General features: G+C 40.8%; 1 protein-coding gene across 1 annotated transcript in view; it reads right to left on the bottom strand.

Annotated features, from left to right (window-relative positions):
* LOC136611004 (cystine/glutamate transporter-like) overlaps window positions 1-9,263 on the bottom strand; it is a 50,323-nt gene extending 41,060 nt beyond the window's left edge. The window contains exons 1-3 of the mRNA XM_066590239.1: window positions 8,950-9,263; window positions 6,406-6,532; window positions 5,580-5,695 (exon numbers count right to left, since the gene is read on the bottom strand). Coding sequence (XP_066446336.1) covers window positions 5,580-5,695; window positions 6,406-6,532; window positions 8,950-9,172 — 466 coding nt within the window. The 5' untranslated portion in view covers window positions 9,173-9,263. The remainder of the gene's footprint in view (window positions 1-5,579; window positions 5,696-6,405; window positions 6,533-8,949) is intronic.
* Between the last annotated feature and the right edge of the window lie 9,740 nt (window positions 9,264-19,003).

Raw genomic sequence — 19,003 nt, 5'->3', positions numbered from 1 at the left:
AAGAATAACTACTGTAATACAGCCCCCTATGTACAAGAATATAACTACTATAATACTGCCCCCTATGTACAAGAATATAACTACTATAATACTGCCCCCTATGTACAAGAATATAACTACTATAATACTACCCCCTGTGTACAAGAATATAGCTACTATAATACTGCATCCTATGTACAAGAATATAACTACTGTAATACAGCATCATATGTACAAGAATATAGCTACTATAATACTGCATCCTATGTACAAGAATATAACTGCTATAATACTGCCCCCTATGTACAAGAATATAACTACTATAATACTGCCTCCTATGTACAAGAATATAACTACTATAATACTGCCCCCTATGTACAAGAATATAACTACTATAATACTGCCCCCTATGTACAAGAATATAACTACTATAATACTGCCCCCTATGTCGAAGAATATAACTACTATAATACTGCCCCCTATATACAAGAATATAACTACTATAATACTGCTCCTATGTACAAGAATATAACTACTATAATACTACCCCCTGTGTACAAGAATATAGCTACTATAATACTGCATCCTATGTACAAGAATATAGCTACTATAATACTGCCCCCTATGTACAAGGATATAACTACTATAATCCTGCCCCCTATGTACAAGAATATAACTACTATAATACTGCCCCCTATGTACAAGAATATAACTACTGTAATACTGCCCCGTGTGTACAAGAATATAACTACTATAATACTGCCCCCTATGTACAAGAATATAACTACTATAATACTGCCTCCTATGTACAAGAATATAACTACTATAATACTGCCTCCTATGTACAAGAATATAACTACTATAATACTGCCCCGTGTGTACAAGAATATAACTACTATAATACTGCCCCCTATGTACCAGAATATAACTACTATAATACTGCCCCCTATGTACAAGAATATAACTACTATAATACTGCCTCCTATGTACAAGAATATAACTCTTATAATACTGCCTCCTATGTACAAGAATATAACTACTATAATACTGCCCCCTATATACAAGAATATAACTACTATAATACTGTCCCCTATGTACAAGAATATAACTACTATAATACTGCCCCCTATGTACAGGAATATAACTACTATAATACTGCCTCCTATGTACAAGAATATAACTACTATAATACTGCCCCCTATATACAAGAATATAACTACTATAATACTGCTCCTATGTACAAGAATATAACTACTATAATACTACCCCCTGTGTACAAGAATATAGCTACTATAATACTGCATCCTATGTACAAGAATATAGCTACTATAATACTGCCCCCTATGTACAAGGATATAACTACTATAATCCTGCCCCCTATGTACAAGAATATAACTACTATAATACTGCCCCCTATGTACAAGAATATAACTACTATAATACTGCCCCGTGTGTACAAGAATATAACTACTATAATACTGCCCCCTATGTACAAGAATATAACTACTATAATACTGCCTCCTATGTACAAGAATATAACTACTATAATACTGCCTCCTATGTACAAGAATATAACTACTATAATACTGCCCCGTGTGTACAAGAATATAACTACTATAATACTGCCCCCTATGTACCAGAATATAACTACTATAATACTGCCCCCTATGTACAAGAATATAACTACTATAATACTGCCTCCTATGTACAAGAATATAACTCTTATAATACTGCCTCCTATGTACAAGAATATAACTACTATAATACTGCCCCCTATATACAAGAATATAACTACTATAATACTGTCCCCTATGTACAAGAATATAACTACTATAATACTGCCCCCTATGTACAGGAATATAACTACTATAATACTGCCTCCTATGTACAAGAATATAACTACTATAATACTGCCCCCTATATACAAGAATATAACTACTATAATACTGCCCTGCCCCCTATGTACAAGAATATAACTACTATAATACTGCCCCTATGTACAAGAATATAACTACTATAATACTGCTACTATGTACAAGTATATATCTACTATAATACTGCCTCCTATGTACAAGAATATAACTACTATAATACTGCCCCCTATGTACAAGAATATAACTACTATAATACTGCCCCTGATGTACAAGAATATAACTACTATAATACTGCCCCCTATGTACAAGAATATAACTACTATAATACTGCCCCTGATGTACAAGAATATAACTACTATAATACTGCCCCCTATGTACAAGAATATAACTACTATAATACTGCCCCCTATGTACAGGAATATAACTACTATAATACTGCCCCCTATGTACAAGAATATAACTACTATAATACTGCCCCCTATATACAAGAATATAACTACTATAATACTGCCCCCTATGTACAAGAATATAACTACTATAATACTGCCCCTATGTACAAGAATATAACTACTATAATACTGCTACTATGTACAAGTATATATCTACTATAATACTGCCTCCTATGTACAAGAATATAACTACTATAATACTGCCCCCTATGTACAAGAATATAACTACTATAATACTGCCCCCTATGTACAAGAATATAACTACTATAATACTGCCCCTATGTACAAGAATATAACTACTATAATACTGCCCCCTATGTGCAAGAATATAACTACTATAATTATGCCTCCTATATACAAGAATATAACTACTATAATACTGCCCCCTATGTACAAGAATATAACTACTATAATACTGCCCCTATGTACAAGAATATAACTACTATAATACTGCCCCCTATGTACAAGAATATAACTACTATAATACTGCTACTATGTACAAGTATATATCTACTATAATACTGCCTCCTATGTACAAGAATATAACTACTATAATACTGCCCCCTATGTACAAGAATATAACTACTATAATACTGCCCCCTATGTACAAGAATATAACTACTATAATACTGCCCCCTATATACAAGAATATAACTACTATAATACTACCTCCTATATACAAGAATATAACTACTATAATACTGCCCTCTATGTACAAGAATATAACTACTATAATACTGCCCCCTATGTACAACAATATAACTACTATAATACTGCCTCCTATGTACAAGAATATAATTACTATAATACTGCCCCTATGTACAAGAATATAACTACTATAATACTGCCCCCTATGTACAAGAATATAACTACTATAATACTGCCCCCTATGTACAAGAATATAACTACTATAATACTGCCCCCTATGTACAAGAATATAACTACTATAATACTGCCCCCTATATACAAGAATATAACTACTATAATACTGCCTCCTATATACAAGAATATAACTACTATAATACTGCCCTCTATGTACAAGAATATAACTACTATAATACTGGTCCTATGTACAAGAATATAACTACTATAATACTGCCTCCTATGTACAAGAATATAATTACTATAATACTGCCCCCTATGTACAACAATATAACTACTATAATACTGCCTCCTATGTACAAGAATATAACTACTATAATACTGCCCCTATGTACAAGAATATAACTACTATAATACTGCCTCCTATGTACAAGAATATAACTACTATAATACTGTCCTCTGTGTACAAGAATATAACTACTATAATACTGCCCCCAATGTACAAGAATATAACTACTATAATACTGCTCCCTATATACAAGAATATAACTACTATAATACTGCTCCCTATATACAAGAATATAACTACTATAATACTACCCCTATGTACAAGAATATAACTACTGTAATACTGCTCCCTGTGTACAAGAATATAACTACTATAATACTGCCCCCTATGTACAAGAATATAACTACTATAATACTGCCACCTATGTACAAGAATATAACTACTGTAATACTGCCCCCTATGTACAAGAATATAACTACTATAATACTGCTCCCTATGTACAAGAATATAACTACTATAATACTGCCCCCTATGTACAAGAATATAACTACTATAATACTGCTCCCTATGTACAAGAATATAACTACTATAATACTGCTCCCTATGTACAAGAATATAACTACTATAATACTGCTCCTATGTACAAGAATATAACTACTATAATACTGCCCCCTATGTACAAGAATATAACTACTATAATACTGCCCCCTATGTACAAGAATATAACTACTATAATACTGCTCCCTATATACAAGAATATAACTACTATAATACTGCTCCCTATATACAAGAATATAACTACTATAATACTACCCCTATGTACAAGAATATAACTACTATAATACTGCTCCCTGTGTACAAGAATATAACTACTATAATACTGCCCCCTATGTACAAGAATATAACTACTATAATACTGCCACCTATGTACAAGAATATAACTACTGTAATACTGCTCCCTGTGTACAAGAATATAACTACTATAATACTGCCCCCTATGTACAAGAATATAACTACTATAATACTGCCACCTATGTACAAGAATATAACTACTGTAATACTGCCCCCTATGTACAAGAATATAACTACTATAATACTGCTCCCTATGTACAAGAATATAACTACTATAATACTGCCCCCTATGTACAAGAATATAACTACTATAATACTGCTCCCAATGTACAAGAATATAACTACTATAATACTGCTCCCTATATACAAGAATATAACTACTATAATACTGCTCCCTATATACAAGAATATAACTACTATAATACTACCCCTATGTACAAGAATATAACTACTATAATACTGCTCCCTGTGTACAAGAATATAACTACTATAATACTGCCCCCTATGTACAAGAATATAACTACTATAATACTGCCCCCTATGTACAAGGATATAACTAGTATAATACTGCCCCCTATGTACAAGAATATAACTACTATAATACTGCCCCCTATGTACAAGAATATAACTACTATAATACTGCCCCCTATGTACAAGGATATAACTACTATAATACTGCTCCCTGTGTACAAGAATATAACTACTATAATACTGCCCCCTATGTACAAGAATATAACTACTATAATACTGCCTCCTATGTACAAGAATATAATTACTATAATACTGCTCCCTGTGTACAAGAATATAACTACTATAATACTGCCCCCTATGTACAAGAATATAACTACTATAATACTGCCCCCTATGTACAAGAATATAACTACTATAATACTATCCCCTATGTACAAGAATATAACTACTATAATACTGCCACCTATGTACAAGAATATAACTACTATAATACTGCTCCCTGTGTACAAGAATATAACTACTATAATACTGCCACCTATGTACAAGAATATAACTACTATAATACTGCCCCCTATGTACAAGAATATAACTACTATAATACTGCCACCTATGTACAAGAATATAACTACTATAATACTGCCCCCTATGTACAAGAATATAACTACTATAATACTGCCCCCTATGTACAAGAATATAACTACTATAATACTGCCCCCTATGTACAAGAATAAAACTACTATAATACTGCTCCTATGTACAAGAATATAACTACTATAATACTGCCCTCTGTGTACCAGGAGATAGCTATGATAATACTTCAAGAAGAATATACACATGACTTACCAATACCCATGGCACTGATGAGTTTGACAACGATGGGCGGTGCACTACAAGGTACATATAAGGGTTCTATGATGTAGCGTCCAAATGCTAGAGAGACCACGGCGATGTTTGCTGGGCTGGAAGCAAATATAAAGTAAGATATGGGTTCCGCTGTACTTGTCATAGTTATCGCTGCGCAGGATACAGGAGGAGGCATTATTCCTCTATAAATGGCGCTAAAATGCGTCACATCAGCTGAACAAGGTCCGTATTACCGCCACCACTTTAATTCATGCCAATCACTTGTAATCTGCATGAGAGACTCAGGGATTTGTTGGGGAAGTCATTGCCTTCCAACCCAAAGTAGATTTCTTATTTTATGTGAAAAAAGCTCATTCTTTATATGGAGAAAAGTTCTAAAACTTCTCATTATACTTTGTCTGTCAATTCCATATCTCTGCTTGCTCTCAGTGAGTGGGAACATTTTTTGTTTTTCCAGTAAAGACTTAATAGGAGAAAGATTTGGGCTCTCGACACAATGCCAGCAAACCCAACACTGTAAGTCTTCGGATGTGAACCAGAATGTCCACATTCACTGGCAGCAAGCAGAGATCTTGAAAACGGTGAGGAATAGATAGAATGATAGAAGCGGACATTTTTAAGCATCACAAATAAAATATTCCTACGATATAAAACTCTTGATAGTTTTACTCTGCTGAAACCTGAAGGCACATGATCCTAGTCATCTTAAACCCGCCCCCTGCTGTAGCCACGCCTCTTTACATAAACGTGACATGTTCAACATGCAATAGAATGAGAAAACACCTCTATTGGAGGTAAGGGTTACCGGATCATGACAAATTCAGCCCATAGTCTTAGAAAGGCAGGAACTGGGCCGAGGGTCTCCAGCAAATAGATGTAGTGCCCACCGGACTTTTTGATTGAAGTGCCCAGGTCTGCATATGACAGCGCCCCTAAAATACAAGAAGAGAATGAAAATTGATGAAATCACGCACAATACTTTTTGGAGGACCCTCCGACATGTCGTTGGGCCCAGTAGTGCTTACAAAAAGGGCAAGACAGTAGCCAAAATTGGAGGTGGGCAGTGTCATTATTTTGGCCGGTTCATCCATGATATGATGGGCCACAAGAGTCACCTTTAATGGCTGTTATGACTTAACCCTGAGCATCTTATCCGGCAGATACCAAGTCATGTGGCTACGTGGCCACCTTGGATCCCATTGTGCTGCTGTTGTCACCATCTGGTCCCCACAGGGTCATGTAGTCAAGGTCGAGGATCGCTTCCCTTGAAAATCTTAACCCTTTCCAATCCAATTTGTATCCTGGTTTTCCTAGGGGGCTTACTCTTTTTCTGCTGTTATACAAGGGCGCTATCTGCTGGCTAAAGCCAGTACTGCATGAGGTGACACGTTGGATAGGCTCTGACAGCAGAGAGGCTGGTAATATACAGTAAGAGAACCCCGACGGACGTCTTCCAACATCGGAGCCGTAAAGCCTTAAATCTTAATGTCTTCAGAGGTCAGACAGTGGATTGGAAAGGGTTAATCCCCCCATCATGTACTTGGTCTCATCTTAAACCAACCCTCCAGGCCTGGACTAACAAAGATGGCCGCATTGGTTCTCTGACTACCTGATGTATTGGTCGTCTAAGACACTACATGCTGCTCTGATTGGCCATCGCTGCTCATGTGACCAGCTCTGACCAATCAAAGCAGGTATACAGTGTGGTAGCAAAATGATGCATACTAATACACAGTGTGGATCAGTTAGTCCAAGAAGCTGGCGCCATCATCTTTGTTACCCAGAGCGTTGCTTTAACCCTTTGAGGACCAAGGCACGTGTGTCTCATAGTTTTAAACTGTTTCAAATTGGATTTAATCAATTACGGTCGTGAAAGGGTTAAGATGCGTTTTAATGCAGAAAGTGTTTGTTAGGAAAATGTTTTTGGCAGAGAAAAATTCCAAGCTGAGAGCAGCTGTCTGACCCGCCAGCGAAAAAAAACAAGTATTCCACAGGGGGGTCTCAACGAAGAGAAAACATGACAATTTAGCAAACATCGCCCCGCAAAAAATAATCACTATGTTGCTGCACAAAGAATTTGCAAAAGCATTTCCTCCTAAAAATACAGAAAATTTTTGTAAATTTTAGGCACCCTCCCAGTCTATTTTCTTCACTGTTAAGGGGGTTTGTCCTGTTGTAAACTATTGATGACCTACTCTCAACATCGGCCATCAATAGTAGATTAGCGGGCGTCTGTCGCCCATAACCCCCACGGATCAGCTGTTCACAGGGCCAGGGCAATCCTTTCACTTATTTACTGAGCTATTTTCTGCAGGAAGTAGACAGCTCTATTCCCACTGCAGTGGCCAAGCTTAGTATTGCAGGCCAAGTGTCCATTGAAGCAAATGGGAATTCTAACTTTAAAGTATTTTTTACATCATTCACCGTATGGGATAAATGACATAATATTATGTTAATTGCTCAGGTCGTTAGGAGTGTGACGAGATCTATTATGAGGATTTTTTTTATTATTTGATGCTTTTTTAAATTTAAAAAGTGTTTTCTGGTAGAATTTTTTTATTTTACACCAGATTTTTTTTTTTAAACTAAACTTTGTTGAATTTTTTTTAGTCTCTCAAGGGAACTAGAAGATGCGATGATGTCATCGCTAGCATAGTACACTGCAATACATCTGTAATGCAATGTACTATGTCTATGACAGCTGCCTATTAGACTCTGCTTTCTGCTAGGCTGAGTGATATGGCAGACACGGAGGCTCTTGTCAGGCGTCCTGCTGCCATGGAAACTCATTGGCACCTCATGATGACCTCATGGGCCCTAGGTGTCATCTGGCAGCCAGGACCTGACTCTTCCCATTCATGACTGTGCAGGTTTAATGCCCCTTAGTGACCACTGTAATAAGACATATGGGTAGTCATTAAGGGGTTAAGGGTATGTGCGTGATCTCCGATCAAACCATGTATGTTCACATTGACTCCACCAGCAGAATTGTGAATGCAGCTCTGGAGTGCAATACAGATGGTAGATATGTGATATTGCTTATCTTGTGCTGATCCTTAGCTACAAAGTGACTTCACTTTTTATGAGGATTCATGTAAACTGTAAAACGGTGTTCAGAAGTGCAGATATACATTGAGGATGTTCGTGGGAGGGCTTCTCTATGGTACCAGCATTGAACCAATTGAACAATACAAAAAGTGACTGCATGGCGCAATCGAGGGGTATAGCTACAGGGGGTGCAGAGGTAATAGTCTTACCTACCCTAAGAGCATAACTACAAGGTGTGGTAAAGCAGGGACCCTTCTTAACATGCGGACATTAGACATTGTATGAAGTTGGTTGTACTCACCACACATAGAGAGAATGCCAGAGGCCAACCAGATCAGGAGGGACAGTCCTATATTGCCCGAGTTCTTCAGGACCCCCTTAGGAGATATAAAGATGCCGCTTCCAATTATTGTCCCAATGGTCAAGGAGATGGCACGGACCAAAGTAATCTTCTTCTTTAGATAAACAGCCCCATCCTCTGACTTGGCTCCGTTTTCTCCTGAAGTCTCCTGAGAAGTCCCCATCCCTGTATAGTCAGAACTCTCCGCTCGGCCAGCTCTGTCCAGGCTTTGGATGTGAAAGCTCAGAGTAAAGGGGATTCAAAACAAGGCTTCCTCTCTGTGCACCCAGCCCCTGGTCACAGCCCCCGTGTTGCAGGAAGCCAAAGAGTTCAAAGTCCCACATCTGGGTTCAGTCATTCATCAACAAGATATCATCCCACCTTACATGTGTCCTCAAACCAGAGGTGGGGTGACGGCTCTACGGTAGATCGAGGGGCCAGGCTCATCTTAATGTGCACATAGAACAATTCGGAAGTTATTAATTTTTCATAGAGGCGTTAAAAAGTTTTTATGGCCCAGTTTTTCCGCATCGGAAGTCTTTGACAGAACTATTCATAGTAAGCCGAGGAAGAGTGACTGTGGGCCCTTTATTTTGAGATCCAGTTGGGGCCAAAGCTGAGGAGCCTCAATGACTTTACATTTAGTGAAGTCAATAAAATGTAAGGTTCTCATATACATAAGACATAGTGGGTTGTGTGTTTGGGTCCTTTTACATCCCAATGACTAGAGCTGATCAACGCTATTGTGCTCGTCTGCCAGGCCGTCACAGTATTAAAGGGGTTATCCCAAAATTGACTTCTATCACCTATCCTTAGGATAGGTGATGTCTGATCAGTGAGGGTCTCACCACCCAGACCTCCACTGATCCTGAGAATGGCAATCTTGTGTCCCCCTCTTCTTGTTACTCCAGGCTTGAGGAGGAGATTGAACGCAGCTTTGGTCAAACATGATCAGTGCCGATCCAATCATCTTCAATGAAACTGCCGGAGATAGCCAAGCGCTTGTACTCGGCTATTTCCGTCATCCCCATTGAAATTAATGGAGTGGAACCGCGCATGTGTGATCACCGCTTCATTTAGTCTCCACCTCATTGTGGGGGTTGCTGTGAGCATTCGGTGATAAGATGACGGGGTGACAAGATCCCCATTGTCAGGATTGATGGATGACCCCCATTGATCAGACTTTCATCACCTATTCTACGAATAGATGATAGATCATTTTTGGGATAACCTCTTTAAGGGATGAATGATTGTTCGCCCCCATACTGTATCATTGTCTGCAGCACATCCCCCATTTACACAGGGAATGCACTGACAACCATGTTTTTTGTCTGCCACATGAAGGATGCAATCTTGCTGAGTGCATGGCAGCACATCCAAAAGGCTGATCGGGTAATCAAATAAATGGCCCCCATGGGGTTGTCCTGGGTGATGTTAGGAGGAAAAGAAAGATCTGAAAATCTAACATGCCCAATTCTTTCATTCCTTTGGAGTCTGGCAAAAGCTTACTCCCCCTCTTGCCATTGAAAACATATGGGTGAATTGAGAGGAACAACAGGGCGCATATTTGGTATTTCAGCCGCACTTCAGTAGCAGTGAGCGATTCCAGCGACCTGATTGGTTGTTGGGGACACACACCCCTTTGGAAATGTGCATGAGTGCTACTTCACGAGACCAGCGAGGGTTTAGGGTTAGGTTTAGGGTTTGTTGCCGACCCTCCTACGGCCCTGCTGCTGCTTATTTAATGGGCCGGCCACTCGTGCACATCTCCAAAGGGGGGTGTGTACCCAACAACCAATCAGGTCGCTGAAATCGCTCACCGCTACTGAAGTGCAGCTGAAATACCAAATATGCTTACAGGGCAGCTCTTGCAGTTCCCCTTTAAGCAGTGTGTAAACTTTTGCAACTTTTTTTTTATTGCGCCAGTATAATAAAATAAACACAACGAACAAACTTTTCAAATAGCTTTGATTAAAAATGTCCTACTGTTTTATGACTACAGCAGCGATGCAGGCCTGTGTCTCTATGGTTACAGACTACAAACACCCTCTGTAGTCTGATCCTCCCATATTTATTTTCTTCTGGCTCTAGGTTATCAAGAAGGGAAATCTGATTATTCTGTTATTTTTTTTTTTTCTAGGGAAAATTGTGCGACAAACAATATGGCCGCCACTGCAGTTGTTACATGAACTCTCATCCAGCTTTCCTAGAGCTCTGATCGGCAATGTGTATAGTCTCCCATTTTCTGTTCGGTTCTAACTGCATATACAGTCAGACTGGCCATTCTGGAGCCTGGGAAAGCTAAGTGGAAATCCCTAAGCCATATTGGCTGCTTTGCCAGATCTTAATGAGTATTTCGGGATAAATCCTCTATAAAAATATGAACTGCGTCTCTTTTGTCAAGGAACATGAGGGGGGGGGAGGGGGCTATCGAGGCCCTGTTTCACCTCGGCTTCATGTCAGCGTTTCCTGGTCATTTTACGTTTGTGTATCTTACTCCAACCATCTGGAAGGAGAGACGCGCGGCCCCGGAGCCCACATAGCAGCTCCTGTATGCTGCCAATTACAATCTCCCTGGGGTACAACTGCCCCATACAACTAAACAAGGAGATGTTTGTTACTGGAGACACAGCAGATCTCAACAAGCAAGCACAAAACAGACCTTCCTCTCTGGCCAGAATGACATTCTGTACTCATTAAACCACAGGGGAAAGTATGAAAAATATTTTCACTGTAATTAATTAAAAAAAAACTAAACAAGAACATCTAATCTGCATAATTAAGCACAAAATAAATGTCCACCTCAGCACAAAATGATAAACTTACTAATCTGCAGGGAAGAAAATTAACTTCATTGTGATATATTTAAAAAGTTTTAAAGATATTAGAAAAAAAAACTTTCTGACAGTGAGGGTGATCAATGAGTGGAACAGGTTACCATAGGGGGTGGGGAGTTCTCCTTCAATGGAAGTCTTCAGAGGCGAACTGACATCTGACTGGGATGATTCAGTGATCCTGCACTGAGCAGGGGGTTGGACCCGATGACCCTGGAGGTCCCTTCCAGCTCTACCATTCTAGAATTCTATATAAAAAAAAAAAACAGCAAAAAACTTTATGTGATCGTACTTTCACTCAAGTGACCGAGCTTGTTTGTGCCTTAGTGAAAAACTAAGTTGTCAGTTTTTTCATAATCACATTCCTAGAGCCATAATTCTTTCATTTTTCCATGAAGGCTTGTTTTTTTGTGGGCCAAGTTGTATTTTTTAATGGCATAATTTTCACATAAATTTTAATTCAGGAGGATTTGGGGGAAAAAAAAGAAATTTTGCAATTTGCAATTTGTATTTCATTCCGATGGCGTTCAGCGTGCAGAATAAATAACGCATGACATTCTTCTCTGGGTCGGCACGATTCTGGCGATGCCGGGTTTATACAGTTTATGTTTTGCTATTTTTGTACACAAAAAACCACTTAAAAAAAAAAAAAAAATTTGCCTTTGCGTCGTCGCATTCAAAGAGCCGTGGCATTTTTCTTTTTTTTGTCAGCTGCGCTGTGTGAGGGTTTATGTCGCGGGATGAAAAGTATTTTTCAATGGTATTATTTATTTATCTATACAACTTTTTGATCACTCTCTGTTCTGTTTTTTGTAAAATAGGCAAAATTAGCTATTAAAGGCCCATTCACACCGGCAGATGATCGCTGTAAGATCGCTCAAACGACAGTCTGAGTGACAGCTTGCATAAACTATTAAGTAGCTACTCAGCTACTTAAGAGCAATTAGGTGTGCAAATGAAGCCTTCATTGAACACAGCTAATAGCCCGAGGCTATTATCTGCGCTCAGATCCTTTGTTCTCTCTTTGTTCTCCCCCTCCACCCATGGAGAACTGCTGATAAGAGTGAATGACGATTTTTAGGTTAGCTTGAATTTAACGATCAGCTAGCAGTGTCCAAAAAGCAGAAGATGGGCGCATATTTACATACACCGATTATTGCTAAAACGATCGCCAATTAGCGATTTTTTTAGCGATTATTGGCTGGTGTAAATGGGCCTTTAGACTCCCGAGAAAATGACACTCAATCGGATATGCTAATTAGCTGGCCTGTGGTCTGAAGGCAATCCCAGTAATGGCCAATGCTCATTTTTTTTCTGCCTAGGCATTTCCCGCTTTCCCAAGTGACAGCGCCACAATTGGCAAAGGTTCGTAGCGTAATCAACCCTGGCACCGAAATATCATCAGTACACTCCCTGCTAGGAACGACTTGATGACTGATGTACTTAGCATACGCTGCGGCCGTTTCCACTGCACCAGGAAGCGATACAGAGTGTCCGCAGAGAGAGCGTAATGCGCAGGAGAGGAACATACAAGACTGCAGTGCCAAGTTTTACGACATAATGCATTTTATGCCAAATGCAGCACTATCGCTCGGCGGGCAGGGGGATGTGTAGGGCGGTATTAGGCAGAGAACCAGAGCGCTGGCCACTATTGGTACCGCTCTCAGACTAAATACTTTAACCCCTTCAAAACTAGAGATTTTTCTTTTTTTCATCCCTGCCTTCCATCGATATAGCTGTATCAAGCGTTGTTTTCTTCGTGGGCCGAGTTGTATTTTTTGATGGTTCCATTGAATGTATCGTATAGTACGAGAAACCTTTTTATAATTCTTAAGTGGGTGATATGAAAGAAAAATGCAATTGCCCCATTTATTGGGCAGCGGCTAGAGATGAGCGAGTAGTGCCTTAGCCGAGTATCTCCCCGCTCGTCTCTAAAGATTCGGGGGCGGGGGGGAGGGGGGCAGGGAGCGGCGGGGGAGAGCGAGGAGGAACGGAGGGGAGAGCGAGGAGGAACGGAGGGGAGATCTCTCTCTCTTCCCCCCCCCCCCCCCATCCGCCGGCCCCCGAATCTTTAGAGATGAGCGGGGAGATACTCGGCTAAGGCACTACTCGCTCGAGTAATGTGCCTTAGAGAGTATACTCGCTCATCTCTAGCAGTGGTGAGTGTTAGTTTTTCACGATGGAGTAAAAATGACGGGAACTTTCCTCTGTGGATCAGTGCAATCACAATGATACCAAATTTATTTAATTACTTTTTAAAAGTAAAAGAATTTTAAAAAACTGTTCTCTGTTCATGTAGACCCAGAATGTTTTTACATTTTCTGCTGCTTGAGCTGTGCGGGGGCTCATTTTCTGCGGGACGAGCGGTAGTTTTTATTACTACCATTCTAGGACACTTTTTGATCACTTTTTATTCGATTTTTTGGGGAAACCGCGGTAACAAAAAAAGAATAACACTCAGTTCTCATATTCTGTCCTTTTGTTCCACAGTGTTCAGCATACGATAAACAGGTCGATATTTTAATAGTTCAGAATTAGGAATACTGCAATACCAAATACCTGGGATTTTTTCACTGTTAAGATTTTTACGAGAGAAATGGGAAAAGACTTTTTTTTAAACTCCAAAAAAGTTTTAAAAACTTCCTTAAACACTTTTCTACATTGCTATTTAGTGACGATAGGGGAGTTGAACTTGCAATCACTTGGTTGCTTGTACTGTATACTGCAGTACTTCAGTATAGCGGTATATAGCGACTTTTAATGTTGCCTATTAACCCTTTCCAATCCACTGTTTGACGTCTAAAGACATTCTGATATGAAGGCTGTACAGCTCCAATGTCAGAAGACGTCCGGCAGGGTATTCTCACTATAGATTACTGGCTGCTATGTTGTCGAGGGCCTCTCCAGCATGTCCCATACCGCAGTACTGGCACTAGCCAGCAGGTGGTGCCATTGTATAATGTCAGAAAGAGAAAGACCCCTAGGAAACCCTGAATCAAAAATTAGATTGCAAAGGGTTAAAGGAGTCCTGAGAACTGGGGTGCTGTGTCCTCTACTACTTGTAACTGCGGGGTCACGTCTCCCACCTACACTGACGTCAGACTGAATGGAGGGCTGGGTGTGTATGTTTGGCTGCTCTTCCATTTACTTCACTGGGGCTGATGGAAACTGCCAAGCGTGTTGTATTCGGCGAGTTGTAACAGCACACACGAGCAACCGCTGCTCCATTCAATCTACTCCTCCCAGCAGTGGGAGACATAGCACCCCCTTTCTCAGGATTAGCTGAGGTCTCACCGGTGAGACCCCCTTTTCTCCCACCCTCCAACCCCCCCAACCCATAAAGTTATTCCTTATCCTCTGGGCGGGGGATAACTTTGGATTTTGGAATAACCTCTTTACGCCTTGTCACAGGCGATGCATTGCAGCTCTGCAAACCTTCTCTAGGCTCTGTCCTGCCATGCCAGCCCATCAGCACCCCGTAACCATATTGTGTTGGAGAAGGTGGGGGCATCGGACACCGGAGGATAGACATGCGGATAGCTTTCATCACAGCATCTAAATAGTTAACTACCATAATTGGAGCTAGAATTGATTGCGGCAGTTGACAGCAGCTGTCAAAAACAGCTGATAGCCGCCAGCTCTGCAGTAGATGTCGCTCCGGAGACTGCGCCATCCAGCCTCTGCAACGTCATGATGTAGTTTAATCATTTCCACATTATCAGATGCCGGACTAAAGGACTTTTACTGCAATATACAAATTCACATGTGCTGAACACAAAAGGCCTCCTACAACTACAAAGATTGACAATGAAGAATTAACCAGTTAAGACAAGAAGTTGGCTCCTCCCACATTTAGCTGAATCGGAAGGGGCAGAACTCTAACCATCTTTCCAGACTCTTACAGAACTACAACTCCCAGCATACCCAGACCACTTAAGGGGTTAAATTGTATGTGAACTCATCAGAATTGAGAGAACTTTATCTCACAAGAGTTTACTTGAAGTATTATGGTACCCCCCCCCCCCAAGTGGTCCAGATTCAGCCCTGATACCCTTCGGATATATACAGCTGCAGTGAGCGGCCGGCTCCGGGGGGAATGTTTTATCAGGTGCACGATGGAGGGACAATCCATGTACAAAGGCAACGACAGAGGCCGCTATTACCACAGCTGTAGCCGACGACTCAGCGGGACCCTCAACTATGAGCCATCACACATAGGAGACAATAGGCCAGCATTGTACAGACCTGCCATCACACAGCATTCGTCTGTACTGTACGGTGTGATGTGGAGCTATAAGGTACCTAGTTAAAGGGGATGCACAGAATTAAAAAAACATCACTGCTTTCTTTAAAAAAAAACCAAACAAAAACCAGCCTCACACCAATCTATTGGTTGGGTCTGGTATTGCAGCTCCACTGCAGTGAATTTGGTTTAACTGCAATACATCACACAACCTGTAGTCAGGGGTGGCACTATTTTAATGTTTAGTATTTTAGGGCACTGCCTTATTCTATATTCCCTTGCTACAAGCCTATGTGCAGCTACAGAGGGGACACTGCTAGTAAATTTCTGTTGCCGGCTGAGGGTTTGCTACAATGCTTCCAGTCTCTCTCATCCAGCAGACACGGCGGCACAAGTTTCTTTCCTTCTCTGGACTTTAGGTTGTTTTTACATATAGTGATACAACAATCCCAGCAGCTGTGTAAGCAGCAAACTGGACAGAAGGGGATTCTCAGCCCGTTTCTGCTCACTGACATCACGTAAAAAAGAAGCCCTTACACAGCCCTATCGATAGAAATCTAAAGTTATGGGTGTCAAAAGATGGAAAGATGGTGACAGAAAGCAAAAGAATATAAAAAACAATATATATATATATATCTCAGTAGTACCATAGCCATAATTGTACTGATCCACAGAATGGAGAGAACATGTCATTTTTGCAATAATGTGAATGTTGTAAACAAATGCCCCCCCCCCCCCAAAAAAACCCCAAACAAAACAAAAAAAAAAACCCCAAACTCTTTCCATTCAGTTTCCCCCCCCCCACTTTTACAAACTTCTGAGTTTTTCAATCTATAATATGGTACGTTAAATGGCACCATTACAAAATACAACTCGGCCTGCAAAAAAACAAGCCCTCATGTAGAAACCTCACCAGGTGGAAGAACCAGCAGTGCAGAATGTGCGCTGGATACAGGAGCATCACTGACCCTCGGTCACAGAAGGGTTCGAAAACACTTAATGGTTCATGTTTTTAATCAATTCACATCAGTTCTAGAATAAACTGGGTAATTTTTTCGCAGGTGCGCTGACTTTTCTGCAACTTTCTCACCCAATTTGAAGTGTAATGCGGTCTTGCAGGAGATGCACTTTACACATTCATCAACTTGAAAAATGTATATGGCTGCTCTAAAAAGGCAAAAGCAAAAAAAGATTGAACTGCAAAAAATCCATGCGGTGACGTAGCTTTCCGTCATTAAATATCACCAACTGTGCAGAAATGTCCAAACTAGAAAGATAGATATGGAGAGTGTGTTGTAGACGGTTCCGCTCCTGCGCAGAACTTATGACAAATAATCTACTAGGTGACCGCTACAAAACCACAATGATCGATGCTACGGAACCTTTTTGGGCTTTTTCTACAATTTTTGTTTCATGGGGAAACAGCACCACCATGTGGTCTGGAGTGGGAACACCGAAAAGGAAAAATAACCAGCAACTAAAGGAACTCTTGTATATTACACTTATTTTATAATTCAGACTGAAATGATACACTGTAAACTTTATGAAAACTGTGCCAAATGTCTGAAAGTGGACACGGCATGAAAAGGGTGTTGGAACTCACTAAACATATTGGATCCTTCCTCCCCCCCCCTCCTCCCCCATCAGTCGTTACTCAGACTCCATTGCATTATTCCAGTCGCTGCATTGGCTGCCCATCCACTGCAGAACTAAATTTAAACTCCTCTACCTCACTCACAAAGCTCTGCATGGCGCTGCGCCAGCATACATCGCCTCCCTACTGGCAGTACACCACCCAGCGCGCTCACTCCTATCGGCTAACACCCTCAGACTAAACATCCCTCTAATACGAACCTCACACGCTCGCCTCCAGGACTTCACCAGAGCAGCACCCATCCTCTGGAACGCTCTACCCCAAGGCATCCGGACAATTCCCGATGCACGGAACTTCAGACATGCCTTAAAAACGCACCTCTTCAGGGAGGGATACCAAATCCCCTGACCTAGTCCCCCGCCCCTCCCTATGGTGCCCCACCCCGTTTGCCTTCCAATAATTGATCTCCACATGAAATCCCCTATTGCCTGTGTTCTCCCCCTCTTGCACCCCCCACCCCTTGCCCCTCCTGTACCACCCCCAACCCATTTGTGTCAAACCCAATGTACCTCACATTGTAATCGTTGTGTTTTGCATTCATCCCATGCCTGAAAGCGCTGCGGAATAAGTTGGCGCTATACAAATAAAGATTATTATTATTATCCCCTTCCCCCGCCCCTGGCCCCTACGTTTTCATTGAAAATTTTGCATCAACAAAAATGATTTGCCTTTCTGGATTGGCATTGCACGGTATAACAAAATTTCAGGACAGACAGCTAAAATACAATATGGAGGAGTATTGCAAAGGTGCAACAACTAACAAAAAGCCCCTCACACATCCTAAAAGGGTCTGGAGCGGCTGCCCAACACCAACAATGCACATGGCTATACGATACAAAAGGAGTCAGGCTAACAGATAGGTGTGCTGCTCCATACAGGCTGACAGGTGCTGCACACTCAAAAACAGCTGAATACAAACAATAGTCCATAAAGTAACATAGTAACATAGTATGTAAGGCCAAATGAAGACAATGTCCATCTAGTCCAGCCTGTCTATCCTACTGTGTTGTTGATCCAGAGGAAGGCAAAAAAAAACCAAGAGGCAGGAGCCAATCAGGAGGCTGGAACCGGCACACGTCATGGGGCGGAGCTACGCGATGACTCGAAAAGGGGGCGGAGCCAAAACGCCAATGCTTCCAAGACCAGCCGAAGGGAGAAGATGCATCTGCGCAAGCGCGTCTAAAAAAGCGAGAAGACACCGAAGTTAGACGGAACCATGGCAACGGGGACGCTAGCAACGGAGCAGGTAAGTGAATAACTTCTGTATGGCTCATATTTAATGCA

This window comes from Eleutherodactylus coqui, chromosome 2 (assembly GCF_035609145.1).
Source record: "Eleutherodactylus coqui strain aEleCoq1 chromosome 2, aEleCoq1.hap1, whole genome shotgun sequence".
In the NCBI taxonomy this organism is placed as follows: Eukaryota; Metazoa; Chordata; class Amphibia; order Anura; family Eleutherodactylidae; genus Eleutherodactylus; species Eleutherodactylus coqui.
This window is presented reverse-complemented; position numbering and strand designations above follow the sequence as displayed.